Genomic DNA, 24395 nt, shown 5'->3' on the forward strand with positions numbered 1-24395 from the left:
GAGGGAAACATCAATCGGCTGCCTCCTGCACACCCACTACTGGGGATTGAGCCTGTAATCCGGGCATGTGCCCTGAACGGAAATTGAACCTGTGACCTCTTGGTGCATGGGACGACGCTCAACCCACTGAGCCACACCAGCCAGGCTCAGCTGTATGCATTTGGAAGGTAGGCCCATCCATCACTGCACCTCCAAGGGTCTGAGTGCTCAGCAGAAGCGATTACAAACTTGCTTCTTACAAACTCACTTCTCCTGATCTCATGTCACTAGAGATCCTTTGAAATGTTAACAAATGCTCTGCTAGCTTGCAGAGGGTGGGTGGGATCCCACTTCAGAACGTAAGGCAGCATGAACCCAGCGAATGTACTTGTCATTGCACAGCCTGTGCTTGACCTCAGCCATGGTCAGTCAGTGTGGCCACAGCGCCCTCACCTCGCGCTCCCCCGCTGACGTCCCCGTAGCTGTTGTACTGAGCAAAGTCTGTAGAAACGGGCTGAAATGAGAAAAAACACAGTATTAGAAAACCGACTGCACAGTGATCGTTTGGGAGTCAGGTGAAAAGGAAGGATTTGCAAAACCTAAGAATTCTTCCCAAACTGAATTCCTAGGCCCTCACGATTTTCCTTCTACTTCTTCTACTTTCGTGAGATCTCTTTATTTTTGGTAGTACAATCAATGCCGCTACTCAGCAGGTCCTCGGTAAGCAAGTACCTCTTGCTGATACATAATAAAACGTCTCTCTACACAGTCACACAATTACATTTATTCCATGTGTTGTGGGGAGGGAGGTAGCAAAAAACTTTCCTATATATATTTTTTAAAAATATGTTTTTTATTGATTTTAGAGAGGGCAAGGGAGAGGAATAGAGAGATATAGAGATTGATGAGAGAGACTCATCGATCGGCTCCTCCTGCATGCCCCCTACTGGGGATCAAGCCTACAACCTGGGCATGTGCCCTGACCAGGAATTGAACTGTTGACTTCCTGGGCCACCCCAGCTGGGCTTTCCTATATATATATATTTTACAGCAGAGATAAAGGCTCAAATAATTGTTTTGGTTGATTGCAGAAATATTTGCCACCCTATTACTTAACCTAGTCTTCCCATAAACTTACACAAGCTATTCTGTTATCCAATGTCAATTTCCCTTTCTTTCAATAGAAATATTTTGCCCGTAATTCGAAGTGATTTATTAGGAGACCAGGGAGATTACAATTTTCATTATGTGCTAACGCCGAGATCACCGCGTCAGTTGTATTCCGGCGGTACGTCAGCACTTAGACCACAACTGACTCAGAAGTGACTGATGGGGAAACCTTACCCGGTGAAGCCCGTTTCTTCCATAGCCTGGGAGAGACGAGGTTTTAGATGACAGGACGTGTGAAGCTAAGCGAGAAAGAGGTAAAAAAGCAACTGTTAGGAAACAGGAAGTCCCATTCTTCAATGAAATTGGCAGCGTATCTACTACCTTGCAGAATAGAAGATTTAGAAAAAAACAATCCAAATAATATTGGGCTGAAATGTTCACCAAACACCAGCCTATTAGGTGATGCAGGGAATGGGGGGGGGGTGATATTATGGAGATGGGGTGGGGATTCTTTACCTCTGAGTCTAACTACGCTGTTACTATTTCCATTTTGCAGGAGGAGAAATAGGGGCCAAAAAAAGTGAAGTATCTTGCCCAAGGTCACTCAGCTTGTAAACAGCCGAGCAACAATTTGAACCCAGGACTCTCTGGATGCATAAGCCCATGCCTCAGGTGATATGGCGGCAAACACTGACCCGAAAGTCAGCCATGTAAGTTATCAGTCGGACTGGACTCCTGGGAGGCCTGGGATGGATGCCTCACGAACGGCTGGGCTTTGGGGAAGGCAGACCTGGGCCTGAATCTGGGTCTGCAACTTAATGCCTCTGTATCTCTGGGCAAGTACTTCATCTTTTTAAGTCTTCATTTTCTGACCCACGTGGGTATAGTGCGATATGTTCTTACAGAACATAATTGTGGAGTTGATTGGGACTCTGAAGGTTAGTAACCACCCAATCCAAGGTCAATGCCAGGCGAGCATCTGAGAGGTGGCAGGGCACCCCGTTGAGGTCGTGGGCTCTGGGGTTATGATACCTGGACTCCTAAATCTGGGTCCTGCTAGTTATTAGTGGCGTGACCTTGGGTAAGTTACTCAAACTTCCTATACCTGAGCTACAAAATTGGGATAATAATAATATTACCTACTTCACTGGCACGTCATGAAGATTAAGTGAGATAATGTTTAGCAAAGATGCCTGCAGACAGCAAACACTAAACACATTTCTAAAGGAAGGGGAGAAAAGCAGGCACTAATTCAGAACATGGGAGGAAAAATCTTGTGGGTTAAGAGAGAATTGGCTTTTGACAAATATAAGCAGGGGAAACTATCCTGATATAGCCAATATATAAGTAATGTCTTTCAAAAGTGTCAAACATAACACCACGAGTCTTCAGCTTTGTATTGAACACATTAATGTAAAATTACAATATTTAGAAAGTCTAGTTTGTGCTGTCATAAAAAAGCATCCTGTTCTCTCTAAGAATTCCCTTTACGCTGCCTCCCTCTTCATGACTATTCTAACCTGAACCCTTGTGTCCTTAAGGTCCTTCCTCAAAGGGCTCCCCACTTGCAGCAGAAAGGAAACCCACATTTAAGGAAGAGCCATGACATGCCTAGAAGCTACGCTGACATGGAGTGGGTTTCCCACACTTCCTTCCCTGGAGAACACCCTGTGGGTTCCACCAGAAATGTCCCTGCTTCTCCCGGAAGGTCAAGGCCGGGCCCTTGCAGGCAGGTGGCCGGCTGTCGGCTCGGGGGAGGTGGTGGGTCTGCTCTCACCTGAGTTGATGGGAGAATCATAGCGACTGGCTGACAGGGCTGCCCTCTCCCGGCTCTCCCTCTCCCTCTCCATCTCTTCCTTCAGGATCAGCTGCCCCAGGCCTGAGTTGAGCTATTCACAAAGAAAAGAAAAATGGAAGGGAAGCCCACAATTACTTTCATGAAAAATTTCTTTTTTAGAAGGTCCTGTGAGAAGTGCCGACTTGGGCAAAGCCTGGATGGATAGTCTCAGAGGCTGGTGGTGCCTCTGGAGCTCAGACAGGTTTTGGACCTTGACTCCTCAGCCTCTTCAATGTCAAGGCTGGCATTTCCCTGTCAGGCTCCATGTCAGAAGGGTGTTCTCCCTCCCTCGCTCTCCCCCAAGTGCCAGCAGGTGACCTCAGCAGGCATGTGTGAGTGTGTGTGGAGTTTTGATGTAGGAAGGGGGCATTGGGAATAGTAGCCTTTAAAAAGAAACGACACTGATTTGTTTAAAAACAAGAAAAAAAAAGTAAGACTTGCTCATTTTAGAAAACCCAGAGAAGAGTAACCCATAACCCACCACCCAGAGACACCCATTTGCATTTTGGTTTATATCCATCCAGTACGTTTAGGCACATGTTATACAAAACTGGGATCATACTATAAATGCAACTCTGCATCCTATCTTTTCATATAACTCGTATCATGTGCATTGCCCATGTGATTAAGCATCTTTGGAAAATGTCATTGGAAGGGATTCATCAGTTCCTCATTGGAGGGAGAGTTTATAATGCCCTGGCCCCTCTACCCCAGGCTATAATTGCCTTTCTGTTGGTCTTCTGGATGCTGTAGGCCCATGTGAGAGAGAAGCCCATGAGGGCTTCTTAGAGGCAGTCTATTTCATCCCCTCTCCCCTGGCCCAGATATACACACAAGGTCCCATGAGTCCTGAGGAAAGACTTGGAGAAAAGCTCAATCCCAAGGGAATTCCTTCAGGAGAGCCTGCACGGGGGCAGGAAGGTGTTGAACAACCTGGTGTACACCTTGGCTCTATTGGGCCCTTCAGCATCCTTTCAACACAGGTACCACACTCACATGCCCGCTCAGGGTCTCACTCTCCTTGCAAAAGCCCACACCATCACACGGCCCTCTGACCTCCAGCCTTCAGGTCACCTCTTCCAGCACCCACTCAGTACTCTGTTGTATGACAATCACTAGAAGCCCCCCTGAGGGCTGGGACCACTTGGTGGCTTGCCCATAGTAGTCACTCCAGAAATATGGACGGGAGAGAACTGAATTGAAGACTGCAGCGAAGTAGTTTAAGGACCAACCTTCATTAACTGCTCTTCCTGAAGCTGCCGGCGTCTCAGGAGTTCCTCATCGTCTTCCTCTCTGCCACTGGATCTGCGTCTCATGTCAGCTCCTAATTCCACAGCAAAGACAACTTCTCACATTAGCCGCACGGCAGGGGCATCGGACGGGACTAGTCCACCTGGGCTCAACTGGCCAGGCCGCCACGGTCGGCAGTGGTCTTGACCATGAGTGAACAGCACCAGGAGAAAAAGGAGCCTACCGCCAGCTCAGCGCTACTTGGCTGCTTTCTCCAGACAGCGAGTCTGTTTGACAAGCGGGTTGAATGTGGGATCTGGTGAAGCCTGGTAATTGGTCTGCTCAATTAAAGCTCGGGTTTGCCACTGCGATGGGGTCTGAGTCCTCCCTGGTTAGAGCTCTCAGTAGTAAGTAGGAGGAGCATCTACTCTTATTTCAATGTCCCTGAGGTCAATTTTCAAATAGAGAGACGTCTAAATTCATCCACATGCTTTTAAATAGTCACTCGTTTATGACAAGGTTTAAAATCTTATAGTTTCCTCTTCTGCTGAATAGATAGGTTGCCATAATAATATCACTCTGTCTTCTACCCTTAATAAATTCAATAACAAGTATGCTTTTTATGTAGGGATGGGTCTCTAATGCTTCCTTTTTCTCAGCCCTTTGAACAATGATTATAAAAAAGTTTTCTACTGATCAAAACTCAATAAAAACTCTCATACAGCAATAGAGCTAAAAAGCTACTTACTTTGGTACAGTATAGCAAGTCATGTACAATTTTTAAGCTTCCTGGTAAAGGGAGACAGAGGGTGGAAAGGAAGAATCTGTCTAAATGGTTGGAAAATTAAGATAATGAGTGTTTTTCCTAAATTGCTTGGATTAATCTGACTGTGGGAGGAAACAGGAAAGCTTGCTAATCTAATCAAAACAAACCTTAATCGTCTCAGTTTTTCTTATTTTGATTAATGGGCCAGAAATTGCCTTCATTTTGGAACCCCAAAGAGGTTTAAACTATTTAGGCATGTCAGTTTCAACAACAAAATGTTAATTCTCCTGGCCCCTTTGGGTCTGGCTGTGGTAGAAACCCCACAAAGCAACGTGACTGAACTGGGAACCTCAAGGGCCCCACGAACTGCCTGGCAGAGAAAAGCTGATATGATTGGCTCTTAGTTCCTAAAATCATAAAAGTCAAGGTGAGTATTCTCTCTTTATATTGATAAAAATGAAAACACAAGTTTGCAAGAATCAAGCTATATCTCAAGGCAACATCATGTAGAGAATACTTGTGAGTGATGAACCCAAGATGGGTTTCCTACAACTATTTCTATACATATAAATTGCTTTAAAATCTACATAGTATAGTGCTTGTAAAAGTTATTCCAATAGTAAATTGATAAAAAATAGCATGAGGAAAACAATTTGGAAATTTTGGAAAATTGAAGGCCTTTTAGGTTGTCAACAGAAATGTGATAAGATAGTCACATTTGTAAGTCCAACTCACTAAACTTTTAGTATTAGCGCCTGAGTTTGCTTAATATCACTTTTTAGGCCAAGTGATTTCACTACTGACAAAACAGTAAAGAAAGACATAGACACAATTCTAGAGCATACATTTGAGGTTCAAAGCAAAGAATGAAGCAGCTGAAATGTGATATCGGAGCACAGAATCATGGACATGAAGGATGTAAAATCACGTAACTTTACACGCGTCATTTCAGAACGCGTAACTCTGTAGTAGCCCTCCTTAGAAATGGAGAAGAAGATCTCGTAAGGAAAGTGAAAGTGCTCAGGGTTAAGATTAGCTGTTAAGAGAACTGCAATTACAAACAGAAATAGTCTAAAACAAATTTGAAAGAAGCCATGCTTCCATGGACCCTCGGTTAATTCACCAGCTGACTTCTAATTATATAGAACAATGTTCTTGCCAAAAGGCTTTGATTCAATGGCATTCAAAAGAGTTACCGACTTAGCGGTAATGACTCCGAGGGTCCGTGCGCATCATCCGTTTCAGACCAGTTCTGCATCTTGGTGATTTGGTTAGAGCAAGGCTCTGGTGATGGGGTGTTGGTAGCTTGGAAGCATTTTGCACACACATTAATACCTCATTAGTTCTTCCCACTATTCTACCTCTTCTTGGTCGTACTTTTCTTAAAAACCTGGCATAGTTTTAAGCATTGCACTTCGAGATCTCCTAGCAACCTGTCCATTTGGCTTAGCTGTAACAGTCGCATACCTACGGCGGCAAGTGAGGGGGGACCAGGCCAATGGTCCGTCTCAATCTTTGGGATCTCGCTGGGGTCTGGCGCCTGCGCTGCTGGGAACTTGGAAAACTTGATGATGTCTTCTGCAGACTTGCTCTGGGCTGCCAAGGCAGCTGCATCTAGGCGGAATCAGGGGGAGCTTAGCTACCGGTCTGCAAGGCCGTGGTGGTCAACCCACTCACAGGGTCTTGTTCTCTGGCAAAGGTTTCCCCTCCAGACAGCTCTGCTTATAGCCATTATCAACCCATCACCCGGTCAGTGGTGCCCAGGGACAGCTCAGCTCGTTGGATGCTCCACCAGAAACAAAGCTTCATTTTACACCTGCTCTACATCTGCTCTGGAGGCTGCTATCCAATACTAGCAATGTGGCAATTTACAGTAAATTAATGAACTTAGCCGTAGCCGGTTTGGCTCAGTGGATAGAGCATTGGCCTGTGGACCAAAGTGTCCTGGCTTTGATTCCAGTCAAGGGCACATACCTCGGTTGCAGGCTCCTCCCCGGCCTGTGCCCTGGTTGGGGCTCGTGCAGGAGGCAACCAATCGATGTGTTTCTCTCACATTGATATTTCTCTCTGTCTTTCCCTGTCTCTTCCACTCTGTCTAAAAATCAATGGAAAAATATCCTCGGGTGAGGCTTAAAAAAAAAAATTCAATGAAAAAAAAATTTTAAACTAAAATTCAGTTCCTCAGTTGCACATTTTAAGTGCTCAATAGCCACATGTGATTACTGCCTATTGTATTGGACAACAGTTATAGAACATTCCCAGCATCCTAGAAATTTCTATTGGGACAAACTCCTAGAGCAATTAGACATCTGAATTAGTCACTTGAAATTAAAGAGCTGAGTTAAAAGCACGATACTGTCATTTGACTGCAGTTGTTAATCATAAGCAGGCTGGCTGTCTTTTGGCTTCTTAGCCACAAATATACTGCTCCAGTTCATTGTAATACTTCTATACTATATGGGGTGTCCCCCCCAAATGTATACACGCACTTCAAATAATGATAAAGGCAGTTATAACTTTCAAAATTGAGCTATCAGCTGTGAAGGTGTATATCCATTGTTTTGGGGGCCCTTGTACATGGGTCCTTGAGTCCCAGGAGAAAAGGGTCTGCACACACTAGTGAATCACCCAACTTTAAAACACAGGGGCCAGACTGGCAGCACCAGGCCCGCGCAGGGCTCTTAATGGCTCTGCTTAGAGGAAGCATCGGAGGCTTAGAGCCCCAAATCTAATCAGAGATGGAGCCCAGCAAGCGGGGAGAAATGCTCAGGTCCTACTTCTGCCACGTGACCTGGGCTGTTACTAAACATTTCAAAATATTTATGTTGCTTTAAGTAAAACGTCCTCTCTCCCAGGGCTCACAGCTTGTTGAATCTGGATACAATTCTTTGAATCTTCAGCTCCCAGTCCTCATTCTTATTGAAAACTTCTAGGTCTCAATTTGCTTAAGTGACTTGACCAAGGTCGTCCTTTGCAATAATAAGGAACAAGGCCTTGGCCAGGCTTGGAAGAGTGTTTCTCTGAATCATTAACCTCATGAGAAAAAAAAAATTCAGGCTGGAAAGCACTGCATAAATACCCTCTTCTTAAAGAAGAACAGAATGTGTTAGCGCAGTAAAGGCTGAGTTCTGTATTACAAAAAAGAAAAAAAAAAGCGTGCCTTCCTCTAAACCTAGCATTTTCCAAATGCACCAGGGCGGACACCAGGTTTCGGTAGGACCCCCGTTTCTACTGCATGGACTGCCTGTTCTGCAGAATGTCCTTTGGGACGTGCTGCTTTGGTTGCGTTACTCTAATTGATTAATTAATTACAACCGTCTGAAGGAAAAGAGGAAAGTCAAAGTAAATTTCAAGAAAAGAAGCCAATTAATCCCTTCCAAATAAATCATCTAACATTATTCCATCTTTAGTCTTAGTCATTTGTTTTGTTTAGGGCCTAAAGATTCCAGTATTTCAAAAGACTCTAAATGGATCAATCTAACTGAGAATCTTATTCTTAAATTTGGAAAAAAAAAAAAGTGTGACTTCAAACTGTACTTACTCATTAGAATTGGTGAAGTCAGTAAACATTCATATGTTAATGAGTGGGTGACAAGACATTAAACCATAAAAAAAAAAAACAAAAACAATGTTAACAAACTTTAAAAAGCAAGCATGTGGTGTAAAATCTTAAATAAATAAAAAAAAACAGAATGAAGAAGAAAGTCATAATTCCACAAACATTACAATACATACATTCTCTTTCCCCCCCAAGAATGTTGGCCTAAATATGTTCCCCTGTGCTTTTTTGACTTTGTTTGCTTTTCGTGTCATCCTAATCCTTAAGGACTCATTAATGTCAATTACCTTTTAAAGGCAGCCTTCAAATTTCCGGGTACAATTTGTGTATAATTTTCTGAAATCACTTAAAGACCTATCTTGGCTTTAGAAGAATCCATTCACCAAGATTGGTGGCAGAAAATATTGAGAGACCTAATTGTGTGTGTGTGGGAGGGTGTGATTTACACATAGTGAGGTGGTTTCCTGGGCTTCAAAATTCCATTTTCCCAGACAAGGAAAGCACCACTCTAAACCCACAGCAGTGATTCTTGGCTTGCAGGCATTTCACAGGCAAACTAGCCTAACTCACAGATTTGAGAAAACGGAGGGACAGAGGAATTGTGTCCATGACATCCTAAATCACAGAGCCATTGAGGTGAGGAGTGGGGACGAGGGCCAGGACTCTGAGTCAGCGTGTGTCCCATCCACTCCATCACCGGGCACAGATATCTTCATGCTACAGAAGAAACTGGGGAACTGCACAGCCAAGCTGATAGGGCTTCGTCAAATTAATTTTTCCGGAAAGCTGGCTTTCACTAGTTTTAATTAGTTAAATTGTAAGCTGATCAAAATAGTTATAGAGGTTGGTTAAATTATTAAATGGCAGAGAAAAAACAAACATGTCTTGTTAGGGTGTTTGTGAGTTATTGTGTGGCTAGTCCTACCCCTTCTCAATGAATGGCACGATACGTGGTTAGATGGGCTCAGAAATGAGCTAGGACAGTGGTCGGCAAACTGCGGCTCGCGAGCCACATGCGGCTCTTTGGCCCCTTGAGTGTGGCTCTTCCTAAGCCTTAGGAGTACCCTAATTAAGTTAATAACAATGTACCTACCTATATAGTTTAAGTTTAAAAAATTTGGCTCTCAAAAGAAATTTCAATCGTTGTACTGTTGATATTTGGCTCTGTTGACTAATGAGTTTGCCGACCACTGAGCTAGGAGCTTCCTGACCACGCTAAGCCTCCTCCCTCTAGAAACCCCAATTTCACAATGTTTGCATCTCAGGAGGACATCAAGGCACAATTCGCTGGGCACCCCGGTTTGATTCTCGAAAGCAGCAGCTGATAAGCCTTTCAGAGGACAGCAAAGAGAAGTTCAGCAGACGCTGCTACTTAAAAGCTAACGCGGAGGAAGCGGGTTTTACCATGCTGTTTGTAGATGGGTGGTTTTCGGTAAATGTTGATCCCTTGATCTGTGGAAATGAAAAGCAAAGGTGTGTGATTATGGGAACCAGTTCCGCGATGGGAAAAACAGAACAAGCAAGAGGCAAACCAAACTGAAGACTCTTGAACAAATACAACCCAGACGGTCAACTTTTGTATTACAAAGAGCGGTGTTACTGGAAGCAGAAATTACAGGAATGAGCGAATCACTACAACAAGTGATCTGAAATCCTTTGTAATACATCTTAGCATATATAGAGATGTCATTAATTCATGGGCCATTTATTTCCAATACACATTTCACTAAACGTGGGACTAAAACAGGAAGAAATGCAAGCAGTGGAATACTCTACGGTGAGGAAGACGTAACCAGTTTGGGGAAAATCCCCAAAATGCTACTGTCTAGAAATTGAGCTCCCAGTAGATACCAGTGGCTCAATTTCCTTCTCAACTAATGAATGGAACAGTGGAAAGCAATGTAGAAAAACTAGGAGTAATTTCTTTAAACACAGAAACACTTTGTATGGGCAAAACTAGTCTGATGTACTACCAGGATGTGTGCCTAACTCCTATAGGCCAATTTTTTTTTTTAAAAGACTGAGATGCCAAATATTATTCACATATTTACACAGGACCCCGTTTGATTATGCTGTCATTTCACTTTGAGCACAAATACTCAGGAAATGTCAAAAGCTTTGTTTCTCCAGAACCCTGGGCACTGCATCTTGGTGGGGCATTTTTCATGAAAAAAAAAGGGGGGAGAGGGGTGGGTTGCTCAACTGCGTAACATTGATTTTCAAGGTTCAATGGCACTTTAAAAAAAGGTAATCCTAGCTTAGCGGAATGAATCTCAATGAAGTTTCCTCTGTTTTATTAGGTCAGTTTGGAATGCAAAAGGAAAAAAAAACGATTTCAGATCCCATCTATGTATACTAGCATGAACATAATGGGTCATGTATTAAACCACTTCCAGGAACTAAAGGAAGCAAAACAATGTGCTTCCCACGGAAAAATATTGCCGGGACTTGGGATGGCCAATCTTGCCTTTGCAAACGGGGCTGAGCCTAAACATGACGATGCGGCGGGTTCTGATTTTCCCAGTTCCGGTGGCCAGTGGCTGTTCGTGCTGCGACAGACAGCAGGTGCTGCGCCTGCAGAGCGAAGCTGGCAGCACCACGCCTAAATTGCAAGATCCCTTTGCGGCTCCGGGGGTGGTTAGTGAGGGATATGCTTAGAGAGACCATTTTACTCCGCTCAGAAAAGCCCAGGGGAAGCATCTCCACGTTGGAGACACAGGGAAAAGAAAAGCACTCAGTGTCGCTGTGGTTCCATCTTTAGAACGAGAAGGTCACTGCATCGCCATTGTGCTGATTAGTCAATGACGCCAAGCCACAGCGTGATATCTTAGGAGCCGCTGACATAAAGGTGAAATTAGAATTTTAGTAAAAACAACACAACTCAAACCCTCATTCCTTCACTCTCCGCCTCCCACACCCCTTCAAAAATAACTTGGGAAGCCCTGACTGGTTTGGCTCAGTGGATAGAGCGTTGCCCTGCGAACTGAAAGGTCCCGGGTTCGATTCCAGTCAAGGGCATGTACCATGGTTGCAGGCACATCCCCAGTAGAAGGTGTGCAGGAGGCAGCTGATTGATGTTTCTCTCTCATCGATGTTTCTAATCTCTAACCCTCTCCCTTCCTCTCTGTAAAAAATCAATAAAACATATTTAAAAAAAATAACTTGGGAAAACCGAACCCTTCAATATCATCCTGGCGTTCCACATAGAACGTTTTTGAAAGGCCCGCTAGGTCAGATCCTGCAATTTAGGGTTTGTCAACTGTACATCCCAATGTAAAGAGCATGAGCAATGGAGACGAGACAGAGGTGACAAGGCTACATTCTACACTGCGACAGGACACCATGACATAGACCGCGTCAGCTCCTACCTGGAACATGGAAATGTTTAGGGGCCTGAGCGTAAGTTGGAGTTAGAGGGCGGCTGTCTGGCCGGTGGGGGAGAGGGGAGTTCCGGCCGCTGGACGGCTCATTGCCTCCAATGAGAAGAATGGAGAAAACAAAATGAGAGAAGGGACAGCAATAAAGGAAACCGAGTGAGCGTAATAAAACTTCAAAACCACCAACGGGGAGGAGGTACGTCAAAAAAAGGAGGAACGAAAGAAACAAACTCAATGTAGCAACGTGGCTGGCAAAGGGGGGATCAGGTTTAGTTTCCCGTAAGAGAGGTTTGCGTTCAGGTCACGGTGGTAAAGCAGCTAGCAGCGAGGCACGTCATCCAAGGCATGTGGCTATGAGCAGGCAGGGCACTGATCGGATGGGGCGTACGGTACGAGGAATGGAAAGGCTCTGGGTAATGGTTCAGGACCAATTATTAGATGGTTAGATCCCAAGCGTGTGAAGGAGTGGGATAGGCAACCCAAATACAAGCCTTCCGGGCGTGATGACAGAGGCTGGTGGCTGGACTGCATTTCTCTGAACGAAGGCTACGCCCGGAGCCTGTGTGGTCACCCAGCCTTGCCCTGAGCAACCCAAATGCCTTCACTGCAGCTTGTGTTTCTGTTCCTCTTTGAAATACACCAGATGAGGCAGCCCCTTTCTCCCAGGTACTGTGGGACCAGGTGCACCTCTCTCCATCTTTCTCTACGAAGAGGAGGCACCACCCACTCTAATAACTGGACACCTGGGCCCTGAGCTATGAGCGAGGATAAGTAGATGAAGGAGATTTAGTCCCTGCCCTCCAGGGGCCCAGAGTCCACCTAAGGCAGTGGTTCTCAACCTTCTGGCCCTTTAAATACAGTTCCTCATGTTGTGACCCCAACCATAAAATTATTTTCGTTGCTACTTCATAACTGTACTGTTGCTACTGTTATGAATCGCAATGTAAATATCTGATATGCAGGATGGTCTTAGGCGACCCCTGTGAAAGGGTCGTTCGACCGCCAAAGTTCGACCGCCACAGGTTGAGAACCGCTGACCTAAGGAGTCAGACTTAAGACACATAAATATAATACCCTGCCATAGTATTCAGAGGCATATGAAAAAATTATGACACTCAGAGAAAGGTGTGCACCATCAATTCCTCAGGAAAGCGACAGAAAGATATGAGAATTGAGCGGGACACGGCAGAGTACGCTCGCCAGGTGGGTGGTGGGCAGAGGGTGGGGACGCTCAGATTTCAGAAGGCTGGAGCATCCTAAGGAAGGAGGCATGGGAGGGCACAGTGGGCGGGAGCAACAGGACTGGCCACTGGCTAGAAAGAGTGGTGTTTTTGGAGGAGAATGGGGAGGGGTGTGGAGAGGACGCTGGGCGTGGCTGCAGGAGCCCTGAGAGCTACCACTGCCTCCGCCCTCCCTGCTGACCATGCGAACTGCAGGGGTGAACGGAGAACTGTCTCCCATTCTGTGGGTTGTCTTTTACTTTCTTGATAGCCCTTTGAAGCAGAAGTTTTAAATTTTGATGAAGATCAGTCAGCTTAAAATAAATCATAGATTTAAAAAAAATATATAGCAAGAGCTGATTTTTTTCTACCATCTTTTTAATTTTTTGAAAAAAGGAGACATAGTTGACATATAACATTGTACTAATTTTAGATGTACAAGAGCCAGTTTTTCAGTTAGGCCAAACTGTTCTAAATCTGGCCAGCAGAAAATGAAAGATGTTAACTGCGGAGTTTCAAAACAACACATTTCATAGTTTTAATCTCTCAATATGTGCAATTTTAGGTAACCAGAGCACAGGTCTGTACCAAATGGGCAGTACGATATTTCAGGTGTGAAACCTGAATTTAACTGGCTCTAATACATATTCTAAGTTTTTGGTTATCATATTCTGAAACTTTTGTCTCCCCCCCGCCCCCAAGTCACTTAAGCATCTAGCTCCCAATATATTATAATTAGACTTTACTACTTAAGTCAGACGTTAGCTTCTAAAAATTATGACTCTTTACTCTAAACTGCAATGTATTCAAAAACTCATTTCAAAAAACGCTATCTCATTTACTATCACTCTCCTAAAAAGAAGTAACCGGTTCCTGTCTGAAAAAAAATGAGTATTATTAACACAGGTAGAAGCACGCAGGGGAGGGAGACTATGCTTTATGTTTAGAAGAAAATCCCACTTTAAATCTAAGGAAGAATTAGAACTCAGTCTCATTCATCTGTGTGCTCAGCACAGCGCCTGGCCAGAGTGAGTGCCCAGTAAATGTCTGTGAATGAACGATTGAAGGAGGCCAACGAACTAACCCGGCAGCTCTTCATGGTCTAATGTGGTGAGCACCACTGCAGGGTTGGTACCATCTTTGTCTTCATTAAAGGCAGCAATGGGATCACAATTGCACCCCGTTTTTATAACGTTCCCATTAGAGCCGATCCTCAATAACCCCAATTTAACTGTTTCATTTCAGGGGAATTCTTGACTCCTCTAAACATTAGGGATTATTCAGATGAGTGACCCATCATTGAAAAACAGAATACTTCTTACGGGCTCTTCTCCAAAGAAGTTCTAGAGACATTCAACTTTCTCGCTTTCTTTGAGGTTGGTTTTTTGAAGACTCATTCTGCAGACCCTACGCAGGGGATGCTATTGCTTCTGAACCCCACTACTCCTGCCCTGCACCCGCTGCCTCTAGCCTCCCTGCACTTGTACAACATCAGCCACTTCAGGGAAATGTTTGCGCAGGTGTGGGCTATCACGTCCAATCACAAGAAACACCATTACATGTTTTGATACTTATTAGCCGGAGTCATGTGCACCCACAAATATCTGCATGTACAGGACACAGGGTTTAAGGTTATTGGAACTGGCATTTGCCTGACTATGAAACATCTTCCCTTCATGAAGGTGCTCTGCTGACAAGTGGCCGAAGAAGCCCATCCCTTCTCGGATGTGGCCGACGACTCTCTGAACTCCCAGGGGGTGCATTCCAGCCGAACGCTGGCACCAGTTGGGCACAGTTCTTTATTTGGCTGCATATCTTCAGCAACCATTGACCTTTCTAGTTCCTAGAAAAAGCCCTCATGTGTTCAAGTCTTTGTAAGTAGATTTAACTCTATAATCATTTAACACCTCCCACAGTCCTAGCTGGTTTGGCTCAGTGGATAGAGCGTTGGCCTGCAGACTGAAGGGTCCCAGGTTCGATTCCGGTCAAGGGCACATGCCAGGGTTGCAGGCTTGATCCCAGTAGGGGGCGTGCAGGAGGCAGCCAATCAATGATTCTCTCTCATCATGGATGTTCCTATCTCTCCTTCTCCCTTCCTCTCTGAAATCAATAAAAATATATAAATAAAATAAAATAAATCTCCCACAAAAGTTTAAAGCAAGGTAAAGAGAGACTCAGCAACATGCCCATCTGAGCGACTCTGTACCATATGATTTCCTCACGTCATGAGGGCTCATTGGAATAAGGGCTCAGCATACATAGCGCTGTTAGGTACCACGTGCTCCACCCGTGGAATACCAAAGGCATGACAAACTTTTGTCATTTTTCAAAGAAAAAGAAATATTCTCAAGATGAGGCCTGTTTCCAACTTTGCTAGGTTAAATACCCTACCTTCAAGTGATAAAACTTTTAACTCTATCCTGGAAGGAAATAACTGATGAGGCCCTAAAAGGTTATTTTTGTGCTTAGTTTATTATGTAAGTAATGTATGAGGCAGCAGATGAAATAGCGTATATGAAGGTATCGTCATCATCACCACCTATCAGCCCAGAGTGAAGGCACTGCTGACAAATGATGTAATAGTGTATTTATCACATAATATTGTATATAGCGCACCCCCAGCCATTTTGTTCCTTCACATGAATCCTTGGATTGGCTCCTGAAAGTTGGCAGCATCTAGAATTTCATGACAGTTCCCAGATCGCCTGTCTAAAGCTTCAATAGTGCCATGGCTCCCTTCAGCAAGTGTCCAATCCCTGTCTGAGCCAGAGCCACTCATCTGATTGATACATTTTGTGGACACAGAACGTAATGTCTCACAGTATTTCAAAGGGAGGGAAGAGAAACGCAGAAAGCACAGCACAAACAGATCCCAAACAGAGTGAAGATTCCAAATCTCCAGGCATGCACTTGCCCAAATGACCCAACAATGACGTCCCAGAATGAGGCTGCAAGGAAGGTTAGAAAACAGAAAAAAAAGACACAGGAAACAAGACAGAGGCTACAGGAAGTGGACGGGGAAGCCACTGAGACAGAGCCAGCCTGTGATGCGCATCTCAGCTTTACACCCGTGCAGGCACCCTCAGCTCCACAGACCCCGGGGCCCGGGCCGCATGCATGAGAAATAAGGACCAGGAAGTGGGCTTGGGCACTGGGGGGCTGGGCTTCAGGCTGTCAGAATGCAAGGGCCCTCCCTTCTAGCTGCATGTTCCTCGGATGGTCATCCTACCCCTGGGCCTCAAGCTCTCCAGCTTACATTTGTTTTCAAAACTCCCCTGAGACCACAACACAAGCTGGAAGAGGAAAGGAACCGTTCCAATGGAGGGCCGCGGGAAGCCTGGGGTACCCTGTCCACGTGCTTCTCCGATGGCCATAAGTTCCCTCCACATGGGAATTTCCAGAAGCGGGAGAGGCCTTCCATGTGAATAGGTAGATGTTTTTTCATAACAACCAAGAAGTAATTCTCTGGAGAATCAGCATTTAGCCATGCAACGATACCAGGCTTTTAAAGCAATCTAGTTACTGTACAAATTCTCCATGGTTCATTTTGTAGTTCGGCAAAAAGCTCATCTACTTTTAAAACCGAGCATATACTGTGATGTACATTATATTTTACATTTTCTATATTTTTTAGTTTATTTTCTATAGACTCTGTCATATGAACAAGCTATAGGTATATGTGCAGTGAAAAGAAAATGGGAGATTATCAGGTGTTTTTAAATATAAGTTCAGGGTCATGCTAATCCCTCTTAGCCTAATGTTGATCACTTAAATTCATAATACTTGTGTCAAAAACTTCAAATTCAGACTGAAAACAGAAAAGTATATCCATATTTTTTTAATACAGTACCACTTAGACACACAGAGGTGCTGTAATTTTTAGAACCAGTTGATACTTCTATTAAAAAGTAAAAAAATTGCTAATGTTGTAATTTACATGACTGAAGTAGCTGTCTGTCTTACCCTCAGTAAGAATTCGATTTTCCAGTGAAGAAGAGGTGGACAATCAGAGTTACACTCTATGTCTATTTTGTACTGAAATGCACACACCTCATCTGAGTGAGGGATGGGAAGGCCCGGGGTCTGGTCCTGGAGCTGCCACTTGCCAGCTGTGAGCCCTTGGCCGGGTCGCCGACCCAGGGCCGCAGCTCTCCATCTCCGTTCTGGGCCTACGTCACAGATGCTGTGAAGAGCGAAAGGAAGACGGAAAGTGCTTTAAGAGCACCATGCCGAGGGGGCACCGAAGACTCACTTGAGCTCGGCGCTTACACACACCGGGGCACTTGACCTCACACGCTCTAGTGACCTAGGAGAGGTTTCACAGGTGAGGCGAGTGACACTCAAAGTCAAGCCAACATCCGAGGTCCCACACTGGCTAGTGACAGAGAGAGTACCCCACCCAGGACTCCAGTGTCCCTATGGGTGGGCCATCCATCTCTCCTAAGGCTGCTCACAGACAGAAGGTGTAGGAGACTTTGTGATGTGCTATCTGTACAGACTTTGAATAACCTTACAGGGCACACGGCCCTTTTCTTTCTACGAAAAGGACCTCTTCTGAAAGAGGAAACATAACCAAACGAGGCCGTTTACATCTCAATGAATTAAAAATATATTTTCCCTGGTGTATTAAAAACAAACAAAATCTTGATTTGGCCAAGGGTTTCTATATTCAAGTCTCTTTAAAATACATCTTTGAAGTTTCTTCAATAATTTCTTATGGCTTTATAAACTTGTCTAAAGTATCATCTTACATCTATATAAAAAAGTTTTCTCTCTCTCTCCAAGACCACTTTAAATAATCTGTCGAGAATTTTAGAAAGTGCTGCATCTACCAAAAAAGACGGGTCTCTTTGTTAATGGCAAATAGTGTGTGTCTTCAATAAACATGTCAGCAATGTTATTTTCACGGCACAGAAAATGCCAGCATAGCACACATAAAATGATTACATGCTGATCAGCACAACACATCTGTATTTTAGGACTCAGATGCTCAAAAATCCGAGCGAACAAAAAGGAAATAGCTTGAGTAGACTGCAAGCGATCTTTCAAATACAACAACGTTTAGGCTACGGAACAGAAGCGTTAGTGACACGAGCACTTGGAACCAGGTGAGAATCCTTTAGGACTGGCTCAAACCCCTGACCACATCTGTGCTTGCCTGCTCCTCCCCTTTTAGCTCCTTTCATTGGTTTAAATCAAGGCTATGGAAAGAATTAGCCTCCTTGTGGGAGTTCACACTTGTTTATTGCCTTATTCCTTTGGGGCTATTGGCTTCCCCAGCCAGTGGAGGGGAACAGAGCCCGGTGGAGGGGAACAGAGCCCCATGGAGGGCTGCTACAGAAGCTTAAAGGACAGTGAAGGAAACAGTGGGAATGCCATAAAGGGGACGGGCAGGAATGGGGGACAGGAACAGAGTTCAGAAGGCAAAACCTCGCTCCTCCCTCATGCAGACACCAGGGCAGGCCAACGGAAGATGACTCGGTCGGCTCAAACCTTGACATTTAAGTTCCTTCGCCGTCGATGTTTTCTATACGGTCCAAACGTTGTTAATATCAGTAAGTGGTTAAGCGGCTCATCACCATTAGGACGGCTTTTGAATATCTGTTGCTGAATCCCGCTGGGTTTTGCTGAGCCACATCGCATATTAAAACCAGGCAAATACCCCAACTATATATTATATTTTGCTTTTGACGTACAGAAAAACAAAATAGTAATATATATTATAGATAAACCTTTGGTTGTAAACAAACTTCCTGTTTCCTCATCGAGGGCCCTTAGAAGTGACATGTTTCTCCACCGGGAGGTGCTATGCCAGTTCTAAGGCACGGCTGGTGCAGGCGCCACACAGGCAGGCATGCCAGGGGAGCTCAGGCTGACCCTTGGAGATCGCCTTATTAGCCTTCCCGGTGCTAATAACTCTCCAGCAGGCGGTGCTGCCTGGAAGCCTGCCTCCTTACCTTTGACCTGGGGGATGAAGTGTGTCGGAAGGGGGAGTTGGGGCGGGAGTCGCTGTGTGCGGAGCTGAGGCTGCTGGTGCGCAGGTAGGACAACCTCTGCACACCAGGAGACAGCAGCTCTGGGCGGCAAGGAGGCGGGGCGGGCGAGGTGGAAACAGAAGAGAAGAACAGAAATTAACACAGGAGCAGGGCCCAGGCATCGTTCCAAGGGGCTTTGGGGGGGGGGGGGGAGAGCGGAGGGAGGATCAAGATCATTCATCAGGAGTCTGAAAAGGGAGGAAGGCAAAAGGGTTAAGGAAGCTCCTGCTAAGGGTTAGGCAAGTGGGGAGAACTTGCAGATACCCAGGCTCAGGTTGGTACAGAGGCACTCTCTGAGAATGAAGGGCCTTAGCGAGAAGGATCGGCCACCAAGACGCACCCCCTGCCCCCCATTAGGATGCCACCAGCTATGGGTCAGCCAGTACCGGGCACATCATTTAGACCCCAAAACAGCTGTTTTTAAAAAGCAACTGACAAACCAGAACCTCGGAAGCACATGTCCAAAAAGTGCCAGTCATTGCAGGAACCTTGAAAAGAAGGACTGATGTGTAAGGGACAGATTCTTTTTACTTTTTTAAGCTGCACATCTTCCCCCTGGAAGTCTAATTTTATTTTGCTGACGCAGGAAAAAGACCCCACCCCTGTCTGTGTTCCCTGGGTGTCAAAGAACTGCTTAGGATCCCGAGAACCGGGTAGTGGCAGCACTGTTCTCTCGGAAGAAGGACAGACATTAAAGCTGAGCCCAGGGGCCCTGCATCCTCGCCTGGCATCTAGGACCTTCGGAGTGGATAACTTGAGGTGCTCTACCAGGGGTGGGGAACCTTTTCTCCGGCAAGGGCCATGTGGATATTTATCACGTTGTTCGTGGGCCATACAAAATTACCAACTTAAAGATTAGCCTGCTGTTTGGTCAAACATTTAATTAACTCACCCCTAAAGCCTTGGTAGGGCCAGACCAAATGATTTTGGGAACCTTACACGGCCTGCGGGCCAGACGTTCCCCACCCCTATACAGACCACAGCTGTGCTATCAGGACCACACCAGCTTCACTTCACTAGGGCAGACCTTGAAAAAATGCTTAGAAACCCTGAGCATTGGCATCGCGTATCTGTCATACACTGTGAAGGAGAGGAGGGATACGGAGAAGGGGGAATTTCTGAAGGCTACTGACGTTAGAACCGTGACCGGGACAGATGAAAACTTTCGAGTGCTCAATCAGGACACGGCCTTGAAGGGAAGCACTGCCCCTGACTGACCCCTCCCTCCCCTTCAGAGGGCTCCGGAACAATTTCCCAGCAGCCCTGTGTCATCTGACAAGGTCCTGGTTGGGGTCTCAGTGACCTCCCTCAGCAACATGCCCACACACAGGGTGGCAGCTTAAAGGATTTCCTGCCACCCAGATGGACAAAGGCTTACATCCAGACCCAGCTCCAGGGCACACATGAAATGAATATATTGTACATGAAAAGAGAAAGGAATTCATTGCCTGAAAATTCTCATTAACTTCAATATGAAAATGACTGTATCTCAACAAAGTATTGAGTCTAGAAAAAAACACTATACATTACTGAAGGATCAAATAATAAAAATTCATTCCTCTAATAGCATCGAATCTATGGCTCTTGAGAAAAGATTGCAATCCTTTTACATTTTATTCATTTTCTTTGGGTTTATTTTGTCAAGTAGGTTAGCATATAAGGGGGTTTGGCCTCATCAGCCGTGCAGAAGTTTTCATAGATGCATGTCATCACTAATCACGAGTTTGTTCAAAAGGCCCAAGTCTTCCTTTGGGAATCCCTTTCTTGGGCAATTCTGGATCTGTGCTGGGATCCCCCATTCTTTTTTACTCCCCATATGAGACACCCACTAACAGGCGTCAAATTCTGCACAGATAAAGGTCAACGGCAGTGCGTTACAACGTCATATTATCTCTCACAATATATCTCTAATGTTTTCCAAGTCTGATTCAAAATCTTAGGGTTGGAATGTATCATAAAAGTAATATACAACCCTGAGCTTGTATACAATACTTTGTTCTAGGAGGTGCTTAACCAAGCATGCTTGGTAACACCACGTGCTGGAGAAGAGAAACGGAATAAACCCACCAACAAATGGCTAATACTGGATCTTGGATGAGGCCGATGTGCCTAAAAGGTACATCAAAATAGTTTCTTTTGGAGATCTTCATTAAAGTCTAAAAGGGATGAGATCTTCAAGACTAAAGGAAAACAAAACAAAACCCCAAAACACCCTTCTTTGCTTACAGTCGTTCCCTGTCCAAGTGTAATTATTTAATAAATCATAATGAATATAACCACAAAGTAACTCTGTTTTAAGAAAAGATGCAACACAAACTATAGTCAATAGGAGGTGTTTTTTTTTGTGTGTGTGGTTTTTTTTCTGGAAGAGGGGTCAGTATTCGGCAGCCAGCTCTCAGCGACAGGGAGAAAGCATCACACAGAAACGCGGACTATCATACAGAGCGAACCCTGGGAGCAGCGGCCTTACCAGGTCTGTGGAAATGCTGGGGAGAGCGGGACGTGGTGGGAGTGTAGCTGTGGCGGCTGTACACCGGGGAGTTGATGGAGCCCTGGCTGGTGGACCGGTGCATCATCCGGTCCCGAGCGTCCTGGTACCCCTGGAAACACAGTGCGAGAAAGCGTGGGCACAAAGCGTGCACTCGGGCCACGGTCACGTTCAAGTGATGTCGATGTCGAGTCCCACGAAAGCTACCCAGGGGCTCATGGATATACTTCAGGGCCCTAGTCCTTAAACATCATGCAGACGAGCATCCGTGGTTCATGCCTTCTGTTCAAGACCTGTCGTACTTGCGTTTACCCCAATTCTGACAAGTAGGCATGACAGACTCCAGTGTTGACAGAGCTCTGGGATAAGGGAGTAATTCCAATGACTACGTGTGTGTTGGACTTTTTAGGCTTATGACGTTTGCTCACATACATCGATTCATCAGACCTGCACAATAAGGAAGGTGGGACACATGCTATTGCTTCCCCTTGTTCCAGAAGATTCCGAGCACGTAAGAGACCCATGGGTACGAGTGTAGCTTGTACAGGCAGAGCCCGCCTCAGAGCCCACCTCCTGCTCTAGTCTCAGCCCCTGTTCTGACCGCCAGCCCAGTGTCCACAACACTCATCTGGTGACATTTTAAGCCGATTTCCCCAGAGAACAAGCTGGTGGTGGCCTCAGTCATTCTTTCGACTTTGGGAAACATATTCCAAGGAAATAATAAAAAAAGATCTTTAAATGATCTTTAGAATTTACTCAAAGATATTTAAAATACCACCATTTTTAAGGAGAAAACTTTGTATTACAAGCTCAGCAAGTTGGGGAGCAATTAAGTAAATGAGGGCATAATAACACCATCAGCATGTCACCCATGTCCAAGTCTAGAAAATAATGTATTAGGTATAAAGGGCAAAAAGCCCCACGCATCAACGTAATATATCACTGTTTAAAGGATGACAAGAGTACTAGAATGCTTGGCATTTCAGGAATTTGTTGACCCATGAAGTTTCTGCTGACACAATAGAAGGTGGGAAGCGTGTGTGAGCAATGACTATGTTAAAACCTCAGCACCCAGGGCTGCGTGAAATCTGAAAGCACATGGCAAGAGGTTTTGGCTTGATCCTAACGGGCTGTCACAATAAATCAAATAAAAACAACAACGAAACAAAAATTCCCCAGATAATGTGCCTGAATCTTACAACTGGTCAATCAGAGAAGTTAATTCTTCATAACTTCAGCTGTAATGATTAGAATGCTAATAGAAATTGATTATTCACAGGCCGCAGCCACAGACCATCAGAATACTACCGAGTTTTTCCTGTATCGTTATAGCAATTACTTAAGATCAGTTCAGTTTTATGTCGAAGATCCAGAAAGTTGCTTGGTTTTGAGACAAGATTATTGATTTTATTTATAGTTATTTTTATTTTTAGGTGGGGCTAGATCTAACTCCGGAGGAGTTTGCTCATTGGATACATAAGGAAATGCAAAATAATAGAAAGCACAATAGACACACAGTCCCTTGGTTATTAGCTGCAATGGCTACAATGAAAGAAATGGCTGGGGCCGACTTGGCGCTGGACCACGCTCAGGTCTGGGCTGGTCTGAGCTTAGGCCACTAGTCTCAGAGCCACCCCGCAAAGGAAAATTATGCAGGGACGACAGAAAGCCACTGGTCACCAAGTAGGTAGTGAATGTGGGTGGAGGGTAAACCTAGAAACTCCTGACACTGGGATGTGGGGTACAGTGTGAGGGAGTTGTTATATTTTGGAGATCGGTACTACAGCCACTGTAAAGTCTGTTTACCCAGAGAAGGGGGAAAAGATCATTTATTTTAGGCTAAAAGGTGTGGCTTCCTATGAAGGTGGCTGTTCATAGGACACACTATGACCACTGTTGGCCATTTCAGATAATCCAGTCTGCTAGGATTTGGGTCAGTAACTATGGGTAAGGGGAGAGAGCCTCATGTTGGGACAAGTGGCCTCACTCCCTGTAGACCCTTCCTACCACTCAGAAGCACAGACGCAGGCCATAGGCTGATGTTACCCCACAGTCTCCATGTAAAGAGAACTTTGCTGCTGTGCCTTATAGCCCTATCTTACCTGCGAGTAGGCCTACAACCTATATAATAAAAGGCTAATATACAAATCGACCTATCGGCGGAATGACCGGTTGCTATGATGCACGCTGACCACCAGGGGGGCAGATGCTCAACGCAGGAGCTGTCCCCTGGTGGTCAGTGCGCTCCCACAGGGGGAACGCCTCTCAGCCAGAAGCCGGGCTCATGGCTGGCGAGCACAGCGGTGGTAGCTTCTCCCACCTCCGTGGCAGTCAGACATCCCCCAAGGGCTCCTGGACTGCGAGAGGGTGCAGGCCAGACTGAGGGCCCCCCTCCCTGAGTGCACAAATTTTGTGCACCACGCCTCTAATTCATCATAATCTCACGCAGTTTTTCTGTTCTTTTTTTAATGTCCTTTCCCCCAAATCCTAGGCTAGGACAGGTCCGAGCAACTCCCCAGCTCCACCCACTATAAATTTCAAGAATGGCACTTACTTCTGCGGATGGAGTAGGAGACAAAGTCCTTGGAGACTAGAAGAATAAGAGAATTAAAAATCACTATGTTTATTAACTTGTCAGTTTTCATTAGTGTTGTTTGTCAGCATCACCTGGAAACATTATTCCAAATACACGCGCCAGCACCCCTTGCCTGCCCCCGTTCCTGATGCAGCGAGTTGAGAGTGGGGCTCGGCAGGCACACAGTTCCCGGGTGACTGTGGCGCATGTTCCTGCCTA

General features: G+C 45.3%; 1 protein-coding gene across 24 annotated transcripts in view; it reads right to left on the reverse strand.

The window, feature by feature from the left end:
• The window catches only part of ABLIM1 (actin binding LIM protein 1), a 245521-nt gene that overhangs the window by 7526 nt on the left and 213600 nt on the right, over window positions 1–24395 (reverse strand). For 9 of the 24 annotated variants that reach the window (XM_014455312.2, XM_023753381.1, XM_023753384.1 and 6 more), the window contains 9 exons: window positions 24156–24191; window positions 21584–21713; window positions 11850–11954; window positions 9886–9933; window positions 6390–6536; window positions 4159–4250; window positions 2867–2978; window positions 1324–1388; window positions 433–493 (listed from right to left, as the gene is read on the reverse strand). In XM_014455312.2, coding sequence (XP_014310798.1) covers window positions 433–493; window positions 1324–1388; window positions 2867–2978; window positions 4159–4250; window positions 6390–6536; window positions 9886–9933; window positions 11850–11954; window positions 21584–21713; window positions 24156–24191 — 796 coding nt within the window. Of the gene's footprint in view, window positions 1–432; window positions 494–1323; window positions 1389–2228; window positions 2311–2866; window positions 2979–4158; window positions 4251–6389; window positions 6537–9885; window positions 9934–11849; window positions 11955–21583; window positions 21714–24155; window positions 24192–24395 lie in introns of those variants that run through there. The other 15 variants (XM_014455311.2, XM_023753386.1, XM_014455307.2 and 12 more) reach the window with 7 other exon arrangements.

The sequence above is a fragment of the Myotis lucifugus genome, unplaced genomic scaffold (assembly GCF_000147115.1).
Source record: "Myotis lucifugus unplaced genomic scaffold, Myoluc2.0 scaffold_44, whole genome shotgun sequence".
In the NCBI taxonomy this organism is placed as follows: domain Eukaryota; kingdom Metazoa; phylum Chordata; class Mammalia; order Chiroptera; family Vespertilionidae; genus Myotis; species Myotis lucifugus.